We start from the raw sequence: 20293 nt of genomic DNA on the forward strand, positions 1-20293 counted from the left end.
ATAGGGGAGTAGAATTGTCATTATTTTCTCTGCTTTATTCTCTTCTATTTGGAGCACTTGATAGCCTGGGCATTACAAACATTTACTTTGGAAACTGCTGCATAGGTTATTCATGACGACTTTAGAATGGAACAAGCACTTCACACTGAATAGTTGGGTTAATTTTTCTGGTTTTTCCTGTAAGAAGCTGTCGTGAGCCATTTACAAGTAGTGGTTTTGTTTTGTGTTTTGGTTTTTTTTTTTTTTTTTTTTATTGCTGCTGTTATTATTGTTACGAAATATTCTAAGACATAAGGGTCATTCAGATCCTGTTAAAAGTTAAAAACCCCAACCACCAGGAAGCTGCTTCCTTACATTCCTTTGTGCAAATGAACATCTATTCTGTTCATCAGAGTATTTAAAAATATAAAATGGGTGGTGCCAAAAGTAACCCTCAAAACCAACACAAAAGATAACTTGCAGTGACCTTCACCCCTAAACATCAGCAAGTGGAATGAACATTTGCTCAACGTTAGTTGTGTCTTCTGGAAGAAAACAAAATAAAATACATGCAAAAAAGAACAAACACATAATTTTCTCTAACTCATGTGAAATTTTCACTTTGTGGGACTTATAAAATGATCAGATGTGGGTTTTTTTCCCCCTTAAATGCTGGAAACATACCTTTTAATATCATTATTTATTGATATGTCATTTAGGAAGAATAAGAGCCAGGACTTTAGCGTGACCTGGTTAAGAAATGAATTCTGTAAAAAAACCCCACAAACTTGTGATATTTGTGCCATCTCTTTCTTCTTTCACACTTGCAGGCACACACACATGCAATTAAATCTAAATTAATATTTATATCAATATTATATCACACTGTGTATAAGATATTATAAATTATGTGTGATTTTATATGCACATGTGGGCTATGTGCACACAAAACACTACTTAGGACTACTTAGATTCTTTTATTGGTGATCATTATTGATTAAAATATAACTTGGACTGTAAACACTTAGCTTCACCAGGTTCCAAAATTGTGTGATATAGTTGGTTCTCTTTAGTGTTTAATTTTCCTGAACAACCTACTGAACAGCTGACTCCAATAACTTCAGTTTTTCAGTTTTATACATTTCACACAAACATATGCATGTGATGAGGAGATGGTGATGTTTTGTCCTCAGCTAAATGTAGATTACTTATGGGTTTCACAAGGTCAATAAAAGGAAAAGTATTTCTAAGTTTTGTTTTCGGTGAATGTAGATAATTTTAGCTTGCTCTTGTATAATCTTACCATAATCTCGTTTTGTTTACTTTTGCTTAATCTTCTCAAAGCATGTGACTTAAATATACTCTATCTTGTTTACAGTTAAATATAAGTAAATACATTGTGTTGACTCTGTGTTGAAAACTGAGGTACAATAAATCATCACAGAGTTCTTATTGATCCTGAGAAAACTGATAGTATACATTTTCATGAGGATTTCCCCCCCCCCCCCCCCCCCCCCCCCCCCCCCAACTGCATGGAAATATAAGAAACTGCAGTTGTTAAAAGGAAGTGAGGCTGCTTCAAATGTTGCTTTTAGGTTCTACTAGAAAACAGGTATTTAAATTACTGGAAATATGCGATGTTTTCAAAATAAGTTGTGTTAGAAAAAAACAGCAGAATTCAGAGCACAATGGTAAACAGATGTGGGTTCTTTTTATTTGTGCATACCTAGGTATTTTGGGAATTGCTTTAAACTGGATTCCATTGCCTGTTTTAGATGCCCTAGGATAGCTTTCCAGCTGTTTCTGTAGGAGGGCACAGCTCTTCTGCAAGTCCTGTCTCCTTTACCAGCCCCTTGCAGCTGTCTTGGAGGCATTTGGGTATCAGCTTAAACACTAGATGCCTGAGGCACAGTTCATGGAGATCCACTCCGTACTGCAAATGCAAATACATTTTGTACATTAGCTGAGGAAGGTGACCTATTACTGTTTTTATCCTTTCTTTCTGTGCTTCTTGCAAACTCAGGGTGCTGGGCTCCCCTGGAGCGTGTGCTTTACTCTGGTCTCTCACAGTAGACTGTTGTCTGCCACCTCTCTGGATTTCAAGGGGCACAGTACTGGCTCTCTTTTAGAAGGGATGTTCGATTAGAGATGGGTTCCACTGGTTTGAGGTGGTTATTCCCACGGAGATTGACTTTAACTGGAAGAATTATGTAGTAGGAAATACTACGAACAGTGCTTGAAAACTTCAGGATATCTCTTCCCTAGCTCTTGACAAATGAGACTTTTTGGGTTTGTTTTTTCTTTTAGAGTAGCTTTTTCAAGAAAGACCCCAGAACACTTAACAAAGAAAAACTTTAAAACAATAATGTACACATCATGTCCAACATAATATACTGCTGGGAGGCAGCTACGTGTCTGAGGGAAAATTCTGTACTCGTAGTAATGTTGTGAAAAGGATGATTCAGGAAATTAATATCTAAATATGTCATCTATCATCCCAAATGATCTATTTAAAAGAACATGTCCTTTCTCCCTGATTGATGTTCAGCCATTTGAGGTTATTGTGATTGTTCATCTCAGAGAAAATCCATTACAACCAACACAAATGCATGTGAAATGTGAAGAAAAGAAAATGTGGTCTTTTGATATCTATGTTAAAGATGTCCTAACAATTTTTACTTCTAATGGGAGCAAGGTTGTCCTAGATTACTTGCAAAACTTCTGAGGGTTGTGCTCAAGGCGCAGGGTTGGCATAATGTGTACCAGTAAGCAGCTATTTTCCACCTTAAAGATAGTTCAATATAGTGCAAATAAAATAAAAAAAGTAATTGAGGGCAATTCTGTTTACTTAGAAACAGTACATAGAAGTTTAAAAATCTGGTACATTCCAGGATTTGCAGTCCTTTGAGAAGAATGCCCTGTATAAATGAAACTCTAGAGATGCGTGTTAAATAGAAATAAAAACTGAACTATGTCTCTCCCAGTTAAATTTTAATAATATTGATTGCGCAATAGAGAAAAGCTAGTTAACCCTACTGTAAACACAAATATTTGTATATACATATATAATGAGCGTCACTGTTATAGAAATAGGGTGATTACTGTTATTAGAACTGGTCTTCTTATTTCTTTCTGCGTGTGAGTTAAACTGTGGAAGAATTTTAAGTTAGGGTTTAAAGAAATGCATACAATGACTGCCTTTATACTATACATAGATATTAATACATAGTTATTGGTGTTTTCTGTGTGGAAAGATATAATAGATACTCAATTACTTCAAAATGTCTGAAATTTGTAGGGCTAGGAGGGCTAGTCAAAAGTCTGTCAGACAAGCCAAAACGTCACCGTGAACGACTACACTTCCAAAGGGTGCTACCCAAAAAACAGGGGAGAAAGAGAAGATGATAGGATTGACATTTTTTTCTTGACTGCAATAGATATGTGAAGCATTACGTGGCAGTTGGCCTGTGTGTGCATGCGATACGCAGACAAAGTCCCTGGCTCTTAGGAGCAGTCAGACAGAACCGCCTTTGGAAAGGAAATTTTTCTGGCGCTTGAACGATGCATCTCACTCAGAAAAGCTCTGACAACTTCATCCGCCTGCTACACACAAAACCTCTCTAGTTTTTCACAGTAAACGCTACAAATCCTCGAGTGCTTTTGGATTTCATAGACATGACAACAAGCCATTGCCACCCCTAAGGAATAAGACACCTCCCAGAAGAACACCAACGGCCTGAGTGCGCTGAGTGGCAGGGGCGACTCATGCCTTGGCCAGTTCCTATTTGTAATTTTTTTATGTAAATATGTAAATAGTTGTTCCTATCCCTTTGCAGACCACCTGTTTAGTAACCTCAGTGGAGGGGGGTGAATAAAAGCAACCCCCCAGGGTGGGGGGGTCTGAGATCGGCCTCACTTGTGCCAGACAGATGTCCTGAAGTGCAGCCAGGTGCAGCAGGCATGCCAAAGGCCTGCTAGCAAGGCTTCGGGGTAGGTAGCTTTTGGATGTTTGTAGATCGGGCAAGTGAAGACTTCAGGAGCAAAAAAAAAATGTGTTTCTGGGCAAAGTCCAGTGATTTCTGCATTTATAGTTTGTCAAACAGGCTGTGAATATTCATATCAGGACATTGCTCATCATTAGAGAAAAAATGGCTCATAGAATTGGTTTGAGTGGGTTTTTTGGTCCTTGGGTGTCAAGAACTTGCACTCTGCCAGAAATTGCTTACATTTGTTCACTTCTATTCAATGCTGTGCCATCTAACCGTTAGATCTCTATGAGTATCCTTCATTTTTTGTTTATTTATTTTTTAACATGGAGATTGAATATCACTACAAATCCTTAGTGTAGAAAAGAGTGATCTGTGACAATCTAAGTAACAGAAAATATGTGCATTGGTGGTACCCGTATTTGTGTTGGCAGGTCATCTGGCAAGCAGTCTTGTCGATAGTACTCTGGCGCCTGATACAAACAAATGCCGACTGGAGAGTGAGAGTTGTGCAGTCATGCCAAAAAGCCACGTGGGAAGAAGAAAGATCCAATAAGACTGTTTCTAATATAGAAAAGAATTGAACTACATATCAAAGTCAAAAAACCTTCTGAGAGACGAAATTCACTTGACCTAAATTTGTAGGTTTATTTAGCAGTTAAGATTAGGATATTATGATAACAGTGCATAATTTGAGAAGCAAATTTGTTGGATATTAGAAATGAAAATCTAAGGCATCACTGAAGGGAATTTCAAAGGCATGAAGCAGAACTGGGCTTTGTCATTTATTTTAGCGCAGACTTTGGAAAAGAACTCAAAGAAATAATGAGTTTGGCTTGCTTCTCTGTCAGAAGTATTCTGCAAGTTTTGCTGCAAGCAAAGCGCGCACCAACAGAGTCTAATTTAGTCTGCAAGCATATATGTTAATGCATTGTAAACAATTTTGCTTATTTCAAGTATCTGAAATGCAAAGCTTGTTTTTTAGTCAAGCTTGTAAGGGCTCACCAGGAAGATGCTGTAATTTTTAAATTATTTCAAGGAAAAAAGATAAAAGTGTTGATGATCCTTGAAAAAAATGTTTGCATGTGAAATTACGTACTGAAAAGCTGAGGAGTGTTCATAAAGCTTTAAGCAAATTGGGAAGGAGTTCAAAAACTGTTTCCAAAGCCTTTCACTCTGGAATGCTTGATGGCATTTTTATGAGGTAAGCTGTCAGTCTAGTAAATAGGCTTCATTCAGAAAAATAATAGCATATCCATTTTTTTATTAGGAGAGCTTATTTTTAATAACAGAGGATCTTGCTTGCAAAGTCTACCTCAAAGGCTCCCATACTATCAGCAAACAGATAAGCATTCAAAAACATTACTTTTTATTTTGATTATTTTTTTTTCATGTAAGAAGTCAGTTTTTCTCCTGAAATGCATAGATTAAAATGCATAGATTAAAAGATACCTATGTAAGATGCAAGAAAGCCCTGTGGGGTTCTGGCCATAAGGACAGGACTGAAATCTACAGACCCAGGCAGGGTTTGGCAAGTCCCCACCTTGCTCTCTGTTCAGCTGTCCTCCTTTGGCTGCTGTGAGAAGTGCTGTAGTGTTTTAAACCAGAACTCAAGACGCGCAGGTGTATGTCAGCTTAGGGTAACAATATGAAATCCAATTGGAGATGATGGTTGCGCAATAGCTGAAGGGATGTGATGTTGATCAGTTAGCAATCAGACAGGGAAAGAAGCAGACCCGTCGCTGCTCCCTGGCTTGGCTGGTTCTGAGTGGTACGGCTGTGGCACTTTTTAAAGGCTGTTACAGAATCTGATCCTGCTGGTTAAGGCAATCACGAAAATTGAAATACCTTGAAAAGTCTTTTGGTTTGGGAGAGGAAAAAAAGAGGAAGGTTTCTAGGGTGTAATATTGCACTTGACTACTTTGAATATTGAGGAGGATGAGAACTGGAAATTTTCCTGTTTTCTGCTTTCCTAGAGGTAGAAAATGTTGTAAAACATTTGAAAACCTGATACCTGGTAAGTGATTTCTTGATGACACCCTCACCCAAACTTACTTTTATTCTATAGAAATGAGTACAACATGCTGAGAAATCAGGTATATATGCTGCGTGTGTAATTTGCGAAGGTAGAATCTTGAGCAGGAATCAAATTCTGAAATGAGAGGCACGATGTACAGGCATTTATTATCCTGAGTTAATAAGGCTTCAAGCTGGCTGCTTTTCCTGGCAGCCCATGTGGATTTACTGGTTCAGGTAGTCAAGAAATCAGGTGAACATGTGTACTGTCAGTCACTGTACATACGCCTCACTTATTCAAAGGGAAGAAATTTAAGTTTGCAGAACTGTAATAATTCTTTCAGTCCAAATCACTGAATGCAGCTATGAAATGGCATTCATTATTTAACAAAACAATTATTTATATTGATCTTTTTAATCTGTTTACCTCCTCATCACCTTTTCCAGTAGTCATTTCTCTACAAAACTAACAATTCCTCACCAGAGAGCTGTTAAACAGAGACTAGATTGCACGTAGTAACCTGCCAGCTTTGTTTTCTCCTCCTCTCCATCATCTCTAAAAACTTTATATTCGTTGGTAATTCAATGCAGTATAAATGACACGAGGAAAGGATGGCTCAAACTTTCAAAACTGGTGTCTGAAGCTCTAACTTTTTTTTTTTTCAGAGAAATTATTTTGATTTGTTTCCTATCCCTACCCCCTGAAGAGTTTCAATATGTCTTGCGGACAGTTGGATGGAAGCCACATCCCTAAGGATAGTTACAAACCCTTCCTGATCTGAAACTTATAACCAGAATAGAGGCTCGTCAATGTTATTTTAAAAATTTGATTATTTGCTTTAAAAATATTGTATCAAAATAAGGGCAAGTGATTACTTTTTAATTTGGGTTGGGGGGGGTGTTGTTTTGGGGTTTTTTTTGTTTGTTTTGATTTTGTTTGTTGTTTTTAGCAAAGGTATATTTTGGAAACACTTATACATCTTACACAATTTACATTCCTTCCATGGATTTCAGTGGACTTAGAATTAGACATTGGAAGTATGTCTCAGCAGAGTATGCAGTTTTGATGCACAAGCAATGATACATGTATCAGGATAGCCAGCCAATTTAGCAATACATTTTCCAGATTTTATGGATCATTTCTTTTTGAAATAATTTCTTGTGATGTTATGTCATGATATACTAGTATTTAAGGCTGCAAAATCGTGAAGCTATCAAGCTAAATTAAACAATACTGAGGTATAAATATAATGCAGTGTCTATATAAAAAAAGCAGTGCATATTCTTGTTCATATCCCTTTGAATCTTAAAGGTTGCAGGAAATATGGAAAATCATGTCTAAAACAGCCAATATTTTGGTGGAAGGAAATTCATTGCTTCTATAAAATGATCGCCTGGCTTGCGGAGTACCTGCCCCATCTAGCAGTCCATTGAGCGTCAGGAGGTGTGTGAAAGGCATGCAATGGAACACATTTTGCCAGCTCACAATGACGTGAGGTCCCAGCAGGGAGACACTGCAGACAGCTGAAGTAAGCTAAAGCAGTTCATAAAGGGCTTCAACTCAGGGCCTCAATCTTTCTCGGAATCCACCAGAGTCAGAGGAATGTGAGTCCTGAAAATGCTTTTTTCTCCCCTTCTTTGCCACCCCCCACCCCCAAAGGTTTGCACAGAAGAAAATGTAATTCTCCAGATGCAAGCTTAGCTCACCTAGAAATCAGTGTCTAATCTAGATCGTATGAAAACATTCATGCCTTAGGCAATTACCGATACTACTTACTTTTCCTAGTCAAGCTGATTTCACAAGCCAGCTATATTGTGCATAAAATTGCTGAAGAGCAAATGCTCTTAGCTGTCAGTCTATGCAGGTGTACTCTCTGGGTTTCTTTAGACTACTTAATAGAACTTGTAGAGCTGTTGCAGGAAGAGCAGCAGTGGAAAAGACGTGATTTGATGTTTAACCATTTCAAGAATTGGATTGTTCCTGGTTGAAGAGTTGCTCCATTCCAGCAAGATGCAGAACCTTGTTTACATATTGTCTCCAGTAATAACCAGGCACAGCTGTCACAGATGCTTAATTTGATAAAAAAAAAAAAAAAATATCTTTGGGGAGATGTAAGAGGTGACAGTGTAATAGCTGAAAGGATGTAATCTCATCCACTGGCAGTCTAGGAAAGCTGCAAGCTGTTTTTCTTATGACACGACTGACAGAAAGCTAAATCTGCTGCTTTTGCTGTGGCAAAACTCTCATTCAAACAGCATGGTGGGAGCTGTTAACAGAAATCCCCAATGCATGTATTATGGCTGCAATTATAACCATACAAATAAATTAGGAAAAAAAAACAGAAAGAATGAGAAAGGGGAAAAAATGCAGAGAGAGTGTTTTGTCTGCTCAGTAGTCCAAAAAGTATAGTGCTACCTTGATTAATTTGCAGGTGAAATGCAGAAGACAGCAGGAAAAAGTGTCACAACAGCTTTTGAATGAACGACAACACATGACCTCCCTCCAAACATAACAAGCTCCTGCGGTGGTAACCGGGTAGCTTGCTGGTAGCAATCATGGCAATGTGAGGAAAAGCTTGGTAAACAAATCTTAGATAATTCTGGGTCCAAGAAATTGTAAAGAGCTGTATATATTATCCATTTATTACAAACATGTTACATGTTTATTCAGTTATAGGTGACTTCTCCTCTGCCACATCCTCTGAAGGGGGGACAGAGACAAATTCTGTGTCTAGGAGAAACGTGCATAATTTGCTGTTGCACCCTTCTTAACGTCTAAAGATTAAGGAAACTTAAATTTTCATTTAAAAATTGAAGGAGGAGAAGAAATAATAAGATATAAAACTCTGAAGTTGGACTAAATTTCATTTAGATTATGACTACAGGTAGATTAATACCTGGGGAAGTTAAGGAAGTTTGATGGGTTACTCTAGGCAGAGGCTGAATTTTTTTAGACTGAGTATTTGCTGAAAGAGGTTCAAGCAGCTGTTTTTTACAGAATTGAACACATTAAAGCAGAGAGGAAAAAAAGTTGTTAATGCATTTCACAAATCAAAGGTATTTAGTTTCTGTGGCAAGTAGTGCAATGAAAAGATGAACTTGTTCGTAAAATCAAGGATTTAGTTATTTTGATTAAAGCGTGGTGGTGGCTTTTTGTGCTTCAGGCAACAAGTATTTTTAGTCATTTAGTCAGCATGGTATGCTGCTTGGTATGAAAAATTTGCCTGAGAAAGCAGAAGATAACTGCAACTGGAGTTAGAAGGCTTGATGAGTCGAACTATTTCTCATGATTCAAGTTAAATTAAAATCTCACCCTGTTCCCTGCCTCCATCTAAGTAGCACTATAATTCAAAGAAAAAGAAATTCGGTTATGTATCTAAATGTGAGTAATAAGATTAAGTTTTATACCACTTAATCTCTCAATTATGATATTTTAAGACCAATTCAGTATTCTGTGGGACGCACATTTCCTTTAAAATTTAAATCTTTAAGGTTTGTTAAGTAGGTATTTGACAAAATATCCTGTATGGAAGAAAAAGTAGTAAAATTAGAGAAAGCATACCATAGGGGGAATTCATATTCACTGTGCCTTACTAGATAATGTTCCTTATTGGAAAATTAAGCAGGCAGTAGTTTTATCACTCTTATCTTGCTTTTAAATATATTGCTGCTGTAAGTTAATTTTCCAGCTGAAAAATGGGTGTTACGTAATATTCATAGTTTCATTCTGTTCATGATTTCTAAAATCAGTCTAGGATTCACAGTAATGCACCAAGATTTCCCTGCGCTGTGCACGCAGTGTGTGTTGAAAGGAACACCTTTCAGAGCCAGGCTACAAAAAAGATTGTTAGGACACCCACACGTCCAAGCAAGGAAGCCATAAACAGTTCAGTATCTATCCCAATCAGAAACAGAATGTCCAGTATAATTAAAAAACTTGCAGATACAGGAAGCAGGAAGACATTTTCTCTTTACATTGTGGGACTTGAAAGGTATATTTTTTTATTATTATTATTATTTTTAAAAAGGTTTTTTAAAGCTATTTTGAAGAGCAGCAACCTGTGTAGTGCTGCGCAGGCAGGACAAACTGCAAAGGTCTGTCCTAAAAGAGCAGATCTACAAATAGAGCTCAGGGAATACACGATATGCATCATATTTTAAAGAAAGATTTATTTTCAAATTGTGGCTGCAATCAAAGTACTGGATTTTCTTACCAGAGGGGCATTAAATACTGTTTTTCTCAAAAGAGTTTTCTCCATTGCTATTCTACTGTCCCCACATTACCTTGTGAAGTTTTATGAGAAATCTGTCTGCACTCACAGGATTCCCCGCTTGCATTTTTGGCAGCAGCTCATTTGGAGCTGATCATGGGAGAATAAAGCATCCCTGTTTGTCAGAATGCCCTGGTTGCACTTTATGTACCGCACAAACTTCAGTTATAAAAATGGGAAAGTTTTCTTGTAAACCCAAGGACTGATGAAAGAAAGGCAGTAAAATTTTCAGAGACCTAAAGTATTAATATGTTTTTCACAACTGTTCCCACAATTTTACAAATCTAAGGACCTACCCTGATTCCTTTCTGTTCTGTGAGTTGCTCACAATGATGAGTAAAGTAATTTTGCTGGTTGTTGTTTAAGTTTTTCTTTCTCTTACGTACACCACCCACCTGAACATGACCTGCACGGCACAGAAAAATAGTGCAGATGATGACATTGGGCTAGCAACCTCTTCCCACTTTTAATATTATTTTCTATATCTTATGTAGCGTACATGTTGGGGGTGGGGTGGGCAATGAAGAACTCAAATTAATTTTGAGAAATGAACTAAGGATGTCTCTTTCCACACTTATATGATGACTTTAGAGATACCTTAAATCCTGAAAGAACTAGAAGCCATTTATTTTCCTAAAGCATCATATTACTTCAATAATGCAAAGTTGTAATTTGTACCTGTGGGTACTATTGCTCTGAGAAAATTCCAGACTTGGGAATACATCAGAGTTGTTCTTATATTTTTATCATTACTTGGTGTGGTGTGTGTATGTTTTTATCTGAACTTTTTGCAGCTGTTAAACTCCCAGTGAAGCATAGGTTGTGTGGTTGAGAATGTATGGCAGGTCTTCACATGCCATATGTTTAAAAAAAAAAAAAGGAAAAAAGAAAAGAAAAGAAGGTTGAGGCCAAGATAAAAGAATAGGACCTTAATGAATATTCTTAAAACTCTGTTTAGAAATGCAATATTTCAGCAACCCTTTCTCAGATCTTTGCAAAGATCCTCTGATTGTTTCTCTGATAAAACATAATTTATATTTTGGAAGATTTATTGTAGTAAAGATTGACAAGAGAACATGCAATGCTTCAGTTCTTAAGGCAAAAAGGAAGCAGCTAGCTGCTGGTCTCAACTGATATTTTTTAGTCTCTATGGCTAAGCATCACTGTCTTAAATTTGTAATCCTACTGCAATTTCTTCTTTATGGTTTTATGCCTGTTCATAATAATTAAAGCAGTTTACATTGGAATGAATACAAATATTTGTTTACAAATGGGATACAGGCATTAGCAAATTTTGAAATCAGTAACTGCTGATAGTGTCATGAAATTTGACATGGAACTTGTAGTAGTCAGAAGTAGGTAGGATATCTTTTAATGTAACATCTTGATTATTTCAGATAAGTTGAGATTCATCAAAGATTAAAAAAAAAAATCCTCACTTTTCTTTTAAAACTTTCCATTATTTAGATTATTATTATTTTATTAGAGGAATCTCGTCAATGCCATTTTTATTTAGCCTTGTCCAGAGATGTTTTCCCTATAACTGGCTTCTGAAGCTTGCAGAACCAAGAGTTCTACAGAGCTTTTTCCCTGTATCATTTCCCTTTTCTCTCTTCCCAAAAGCTTTTAGGAGCTTTTTTCAGCTTTTATACCAGAATGTACTTTGTTCCTTTTTCATATCAAATAATTCTTATGCGTGTAACTCGTCATTTAAACCCATCTATTTTGGTAGTGCTAAAATATCAAACAATTTATCAAGTGATTCTTTGTTCTTTGTTCTCATCTTAGATTTCTTGCTTTTTGTCCTTGTAGAGTCTTCTCTGATAAATAAACGTGATAGTGCTTTTATTTACTGCCTTAATTTCCTGCAGTAAACAAACACTGCATGTTCATTAATCATTCAGTGACAAAGGACACCGAGTATTGGAGCAAAACTTGTACATGTTCCTAAGCAACCACAGCATTTTGCTTCATTTTTCTCTATCAGTTTCAATCGCAGAGCTTTGATCACATTGTACTCTCCCATTGCTTTCTCAGGGGAGTAATGAGAGAAGAAAAGAAATGGTCATTAAAAGAAAATTTCAACCTTATAGAATTCTTAAACTCAGTAATTCTATTCCCTAAATGAGGACTCTGAAGGTCATAAGAAGTTACATCATCTTAGTTTAACCATCCACTCGGTACACTGTACTCCAGAATAGAAGGATATGAAAACCTGCAGAGGTGTCTTGTGAAAACATGTATCTCACAAATCTTGCTCTGTATCTTTTCTTCTAAACAATGAGGTTTGACATAAGAGATCTGTAAGAAATTAATGAGTGAATCTGATAAAATGTGTCCTTGAATGAACTGTGGATCTCGCTTGATTGATGACAACTAAGATGTCTAGTTTGCCAGCTGATCAGACCGTACCATCCTTTTCTCCCATACCTGGTTTAGTTTCTTTGGAAGTAGCTCAGTATTTTAGCATACTTTGCAAACATCCTGTATATCTATTTTAGTGCCCACTGAAGCCGAAAGGAGATCTATAGTGATGTAAAGGAATGCTGAAGCTGCAATGTTTGTTCTACTAAATCTGTGTGATACCCTTTAGCAGCAGTGGAATTATTTTCTAGCTGTAAAAGCTGGGTATAATATCACTTATATGTCCTGATTTCCTGTCCATATGTGGTATGTTGGATGATTATTTGAGCAATAAAGCCAGTTTGTACTTGCTGTGTTGATGTTGATGCAGTGGAATACCCTCGTAGTTAGATTGTGCTGTAGTTTGCAGATTAAATTACATAGTTTAATAGCCAAGGGACACGCTGAATTTTAGCTGGCTTTTTGAAAATTCTTTTTAAATGAAGATGCACACTTGGCTGATCCAGCTTTGTAATTTATACATCCAGCTGTGAATCTCTCCAGTTCTGCTGTATAATTCACTAGGTGAACTGAATACCGTAACTTCTAAGATTTTGCATACTTTACTGATCAAGCTGCATCTTTTATAACCAGAATTTCACACAAAGATGCTTTGTTAATCAAACTGCATACTGAACTGATAAAAGCTGAAAAAAGATTTCCAGACATATGCCCCACCTCAATTATCCTTTCTTGTTAAATTTCTCACTTACTGTTCTCAGTATTTTTTCCTCTTGTATATACAAAATGTATTGCTTAAGGCAAAATACACTTGTTCTATGAAATTTTTATTTTACAAACACAATTAGATAATTAGCATGTCTCTTAAAGTTTATATAGAGCGAGGAATAAGAGTTCAACATCACTAAATTTGGTCTGTTTGTCTGTCACTTAGAAGAAAATGATAGTAAGATTTCTGTTGTGCTTACTCATAAAAGTCATAAACGTTGGCCAAGATAAGTTTTAAGGAGTTGTTAAGAAGACACTGTGTAATTTGATACAAGTTAATAACAGTGAAAACAGTCAAATGGCATGGCCAACTATAAAACAGACTTGACAAAAAGTTTCCAGAATTTCTTTTTCATTAAATCTTTTCCTTGGGAAAGGTGTAGTTTTCAATACTCGGAATTCTCAGTGCTGTGTGCTAGAGCTTTTAAAGTTGAGTGTTCAAATGTTAGATCCCTCTTGATGTTTTAAAAATGCAACATCTGTAATTTATTGAATATAATATTTGTCTGACAAATGTACCCGTTATTACAAAATATATGGCAGGCATACTAGAAATACCAGAACAGCTTAATGGTGAAGTAAAGAAAGCTTCCACATATAAAAACCAGAGATTATTCTGCAAAATTAATTCATGGGCAAAATTCTGGGATCTGTCACTAATGGTTAGATGAACACATTAAATTATTGTAATTTTTATTAAAGCAAGGAAATTTTAAGGAAGGGGAGGAAAGAGAGGGGACAGGACTCTAAGCTTCAGAGATATCCAGCTTTCAGTCTTGTTTCAGTGCTCTGAGTCATGAAACTACTTCAAGAACCAGTCAACATTTGCTTAATAACTGTGTACTTGACTGAAGACTGGCTGTCATTACAAGTATTGAAGATTTGCTTCCTGAACATAGAAAAAAGGGATAGCTTGTGTGGGCATGTGCTAATGAAGCCACGATGAAATGTACTGGGTTGAGAAGTCTTTAGGAATGGAAGGAAATAGCTACAGCAGAATCCCTCTTCATCTCTGATGAACCTGTAAATGTGACAGTTGGGGTTAAGGCTCCGATAAAGGTTCAGCTGAGCTGGGTGAGGAAAACCAGGAAATTGTCCAAAGGCTTCTTCCAGCCTGGGGAGGTAAGCATTGTTTGTGGCTGATGAACGGAGCAAATGCTAACTGAATCTCCAAAACATCAGGAATTGTGCTTCTGAATGAGACCAGGAGTTAGTCTCCCATCCCCACTCTGTTTGAAACTGCCAGCCTCAGGCTCCTTAAAGGGAAGCAGAAGAAAGCACAGAACACAGTTAAGGAAAAACTGCAAGTTTGGTTCCAAGTGCCAATGGCAGGAAACAGACTTTGGTAACGAAGTTAGGATTTGAGATTATTGTTAGCTTTCTTTGCTGTTGGTTTCATAAATGCAAAACGATACGTTGAATTTCTAATCTTGTATGAGAAGTTCATTGTAAGACAGTTTTTCACCATGCTAACAATAATTTTCACTTTTAAAAATGTTGCAAGGTTTTAGTCATCCAGCATTTTCTAGCTAGATCAAAGTATGTGTGCTGAATTATCTTCTCCTTAGTTTATAGCTTCCTAGGTATTTAGTCCTGCCCATCTCTGCCATGTCCTCTGCCTTTTGATCTGCATTCCTTATCCACCTGTAACTTCAGACACAAACAGGAAAATAGCCAACATTATTTAGTTGTATTATCATTGCGAACCTAGATCCACGTACTACCCTTCTGGATCGCTGGAAAGACATTAGCTAAGGGACAAAGGGCCATCACCTAGATATGAAGCCTTCATTTTCCCCTGGGTATTAGAAATTTTTTTTTGTGTATGAGTAGTTTAAAAGCCTGGCTGAACTTCTCTGGAAGCACTAATAAGGAGGACAAGCAACAAATTATTTCATATTCATTCCAAACTTTAAATCGTTACACTGAGGTTCAGCTATGAGACTGCAGTGTTACCTGGGACTTGTTCAGAGCCTTCAGACAGTGGCAGAACAGTAGTACCTGCTCCCTGCCCCCCCGTGAAGCCAGTGCAGATTTAAGATTTATTATTTTTAAAAAAAATTTATTTAAGATAATACCTGTGACTGACAAAGTTGACGTGGAGACAAAACACTTTCATCCTTTGCACAATGTTCCCACTCCTCTCCCTACAGCTCTCTGCACAACAACCGGGGAAACAGCTCAAATTGTGGGATGTTGTGTTACACTTGGTATGAAATCCAGTGCATCCTTGAAGTACTGCTGACAAGATTTTCAATTACAATCTGCTTTGTTATGATGGTCCAAGAGAATTCAGTGGCATTGCATTCAACTAACTGGACTGACTTGAGTTCTTTTTTTCTGGGACTTACTGCTTTTTTTTTTTTAACCTTCTGAATATTGTTTCTACTCGGATGCTTTTAGTCTTTTGTTATAGTCTTAGCATTTCATTAGCTTTTCTACCAATGATCTTTCTAAAAAGTGTTCATTCTTTGGAAGAAAAGCGATGGATTTTCTTGGAGGGAAGAGACAAAAGCTGATTTTTCCCCAGGTGGAGGGGGGGTCGGTTTGTACCACTCTTCCTCCTCCGTGGTGTTCGAGGAGTGAAGGTGGTGAGTTACAAGGGGTAAGTGCTCTGCTCTCTTCCATGGCATTAGAGGATTTGTGTGTAAGCTGGAAACCTAAGCGTCCTGCAGAGGGGCTTTCACAGTGGGCATCTTGCCATTACTCTCCCCTTCCTCCCCCTCCCCACTCCGAACGCCCGCTCTTGCAGGAGAAACATACAGGTACAAGCTCACCCTCGCACCCCTGATGTGCTGCAATCTTGATCCAAAGCTTGGCAAACAGCCAGTAACTCTTCCAGCAGGCACGTCTGAAATCTCATCTTCGTAAAACAGAAAAACCACGCTGACAACATTTCAACCCCTTTTTTTCCGAAAGCAATTATTTTTGCTTTTTGCTAGTTTCCACCGTGTCAAACCACCTTTCTGTGTTCTTTGGGTTTTTTGGTTTTTTTTTAATTAGTGTACCTCTCACAGAAGTGAATCTGACAGAAAGAGAGGCTTGCGCAGAAGAGCAAGCAAACCCATCATTCCATCACTTGCCATAGAGGGAACTAGGAGAAAAAAAAAAAAAAAAAAAAAAGTTGTGTAATATTTGATGCTTTTTTGTCTTTATGTTGCTCATGGCACTGAAGGGTGTTCCAGTGCATTGGGTTTATATTTCCCCATTTATTTGAGGTGGTCTTAAGCTTAGGGAAAAGGGGTATGTGTATGTTTATATATTTATGTGTTTATTTATACATATACCTGTACTCGTATATACACACCTGAGTGTGTATATGTATATATAAGCACATAAATATACTTCATGTGTGTGTATCTATAACTGCATGTCTTTGTATATATGCTTGAGGGCATATATGTGTGGGATTCGATTTAGTTTACACCTATAGCAGGAGATGGTGCTATACCCACCTGTCTCAGCTTTTGGAACTGAAGTGACTTAAAGCCGAGAGCTGGCGGCTGTACACGGCTCATCCACCGTGCCTGACTACGATTCTGGCTATTGAACTGTTGTTGACTGATGGCATATTGAAAGTTATCGCTGCTGTTCGATACGGAATTTATTTGTTAATAATAGACAAGGTTTCACTGTGGCAAGGAATCAATAATGGATGCTTTATGCTTTAACAACATAAAGATGTGGGAGTTGCTTTGTTTAGAAAAATGTCCCATTCTGCTATCGTTCTCCAACAGTGATCTGTATGGTGTGTTGCTAAAAAGAAAACAACTGTGAGTGAACAAATGTGGAATACACAGACATAAATTTTCATGGCTGTGTTCCTATCAAGATGGCCTTTGTTATCTGGTCTATGAAAGAAGTATGAAAGATTGGTCACTTTTAAAGCATTATTTTTACCATTAGCTTTTTTTTTTTTTTTTTAAGGCAACATTTTTTCTTCTTTTCCATATGTCTTAAATACTTGACCTATATTTTTATTAAATTAATATTTTTTTATTTCTGTCTCCTGTGTATCATCTCAGTGAAATAGGTTACTTGATTTTTTTTTTTTTAAGTGTGTACAAAGTATGGATTTTTAAATGAACTTATATTTCATTAACATTATTTCTGTCCCCTTCATTACACCTGAAATGCTGTTCCTTTTTTGACCTGTAACATCTTTTGTCCTCAAGCTGCTCACCTAAAAGTCTCTCAAACTCTCATTTTTTTCTAAACATGACTAAGCTGAAAACATTTTTTTCAGTCTAACTCACTAGTAAATATTTTAAGCCAGGACCACACTTTTAAGCTTTTGAAGTATTAATCTTATTAAAAAAATCTACTTTTTGTCATCTTACTCTTGAGTCTTAATCTAGAGCATAAACCACCTGTTGTGACTTGATTTTTTTCCATAAAAAGTGCAGTTGCTTTACCATTAGATTTTATTTTTTTTTTATTAATACTACCTGGATTATTCCCTATAAGGTAATATTAATCCAACTTTTATTAGCTATTGTGTATAGTGGGAGAAATTGGACAAAGAGTCCCTACCATCAATCACTTCAATTGCTCCATCTCAGAGGCTCATTTCAGTAGCTTAAATGTGACTAACCCCCCCGAAGTACTGTCAAATCCTTGGCAGCACCACTGTCTCCCTGTTTTCTTAATAACGTCCTTCATTTTTGTCCTCACACCTCTTCACAGATCAACTTTGTTACAGGCAAGGGACTGTCGGAATTTCTCAAGTGCAAAAACTTAGGAATTTTCTTCCTCCTTGTCAGTCTCTAACTTTTTAATTAACTCCAATCCAATGCCATATCTTCTGACAAGATATTTATGGAATTTCTTGATATTTAATTAGCATGGTAGGGTGTTTATTTTCAGTGTTGTCTGCTGAGTGAAGTAAACTTTATTGTGTTGTGATTTAAGCTGTTATAAGATGAATTCAGGTTTACTTTCCATTTTCATAAGAAAGTCTGTCAAAAACAATGCTTCAAAACATACCATTGAAAGATTTTTTTCCTTTTTTTCATGATTCCTTTGCTTTCCTAGACACAAATAACTTATCCTATCCTAGACCAATGTTATCAACCATAATCTTTAAAAAAAAAAAAGAAAAACTTGCAGAAATGCCAGCAAACCTTGCAGTGAATATCATTGGGAGTTTCTTACTGAGGGCACTTTTGCATTCATACTCCTATGAGCAAAGCTTGTGTCCATATACTAAGGATTATTACACCTTTTTTTATTATTATGTTGGATTATGTCTGATATGTAAAAATACTCTGTCTAGGCTTGACTTGTCTTCAAAAATCATCAAGGACTTATGCTAAGCAGAAAATATTTCAAAGAAAGAGTTACGTTAGAATTTAAAATAAAATTATTGTTATGTTGGAAACAGTCTTGATGGCTTAAAACTTAAAAAAAAATCCCCTCATTTACTTTCACTCTATTTAAATGTATCAGTTTCAACAGCAAAACAAGCAGAGAAATTCCAGTATGAACACACTCCAAAGTAATGACCAAAGATTATTAATATTTTACTGTATTTCACTTTTTAATTTCTTCACCTATGGCATCATTAATCCCAGTCCCAAAGGGATATTAATTTAATTACAGCAGAAATCTCAGTGCTGGGTATATTTCTACTTGAGACTCGTAACACAAGATCTCTTTGGTTCAAAAATCTACTGTATAAGTAATTTTATTTATGCTGTTCAACTCTGTTTTCCCTGATACTAAAAAGCATATTCTCAAAGAAAATTACATTATTCCTGGAATAAAATGACAGCAATGAATCTAACAAGCTTTTCCATACCTTGAGAGTCATCTGACTTCCCTGTTCAGGGAATAATTATACATATCCCCAGCTAAGGATTATTATACTTAGGAGATCTAGCAGATTCTACAAGAGAATGGTAATGGAGAAGTCCTAACTGTAATGTTAGTTTTCAGCTGTTTGTTACTATTTCCTAACTCGTAACAAACAATTATAATTACTTACCTATTCCATGGGGCCATTGGGGGAATAATGTTCACTACTTGTGATGAGATTTAAACAGGAGGGGGAAAAATGTGAGATAAGTGTTAAGTTGTTAAACTTGCAGCCACATGAGATGATGTGAGTGCAGGATTCACTTAGCTCTGAAAACTTTGTTTTGGTTCATTTCACCAACTGGGCTAAAAAAACAACACAGGGATTTTTCTTTTAGGAAAACCATCAATATTTTAAGGACAAATACAAAGCAGTTATTTCTGACATTTTTATTGGCAGGTTGGCAAGATGTGTTTGGGGAATCACAATAATTCAACATCTTGTTTGAAGACAGCAGAAACAGAGACAAGCTTCCAGGTATTCTGTTTTGTGAACAATTCTCGGGTTTTTATTAAAAGGTTGTGCAAAGTATGCAATTACTTGAAGTACATTTACGCACTCTACACTAATGCTTTTGAGATAGAACTGTTTTCTCAGTTCTGATTTTGACTGTACCTGATTGCAATTCATCTGCTCAGAATGGCTTCTGGTTGGTAACAATTTGCAAAAGCATTTAATAGTTGAAAAACTCACCTATGCTAGTAGTCAAATGACTTAGTTTGATAACATGATGTCCCATAGCCCTGGGAACAGGAGAAGAGAGGTATTTCCAAAATAATTGTGTATCTACAATTCCGTGAAGCTGTAGGCAGCCATGTTACCAAAGTCTTAAGCAAGTTGCACATCTGAGCTCTTCGTTTGATAGACCTTGAGAAGAAGATAAAAATCACCACGATTTTAAAGCAGTCTCAGACTTGTACGGTTTTGCGCTGTCAAAGATTGTTAAATATGCTGCCTTTAGAGGAGGTCAGAATCTTTTCCCAGATGCAGTGGACAAATATCATATTCTGTTACAGTAGTTTAGACCGGTACACCTGTTAACACATTTTTTT

The 20293-nt window shown here is 36.7% G+C and overlaps 1 protein-coding gene across 2 annotated transcripts in view; it reads left to right on the forward strand.

The window, feature by feature from the left end:
• The window catches only part of LUZP2 (leucine zipper protein 2), a 291793-nt gene that overhangs the window by 254720 nt on the left and 16780 nt on the right, over positions 1 to 20293 (forward strand). For both annotated transcript variants that reach the window (XM_080405373.1, XM_080405374.1), the window contains one exon: positions 19641 to 19718. In XM_080405373.1, the coding sequence (XP_080261499.1) occupies positions 19641 to 19718 (78 nt within the window). The remainder of the gene's footprint in view (positions 1 to 19640; positions 19719 to 20293) is intronic.

This window comes from Falco punctatus, assembly GCF_963210335.1.
Source record: "Falco punctatus genome assembly, chromosome: 10".
NCBI lineage: Eukaryota > Metazoa > Chordata > Aves > Falconiformes > Falconidae > Falco > Falco punctatus.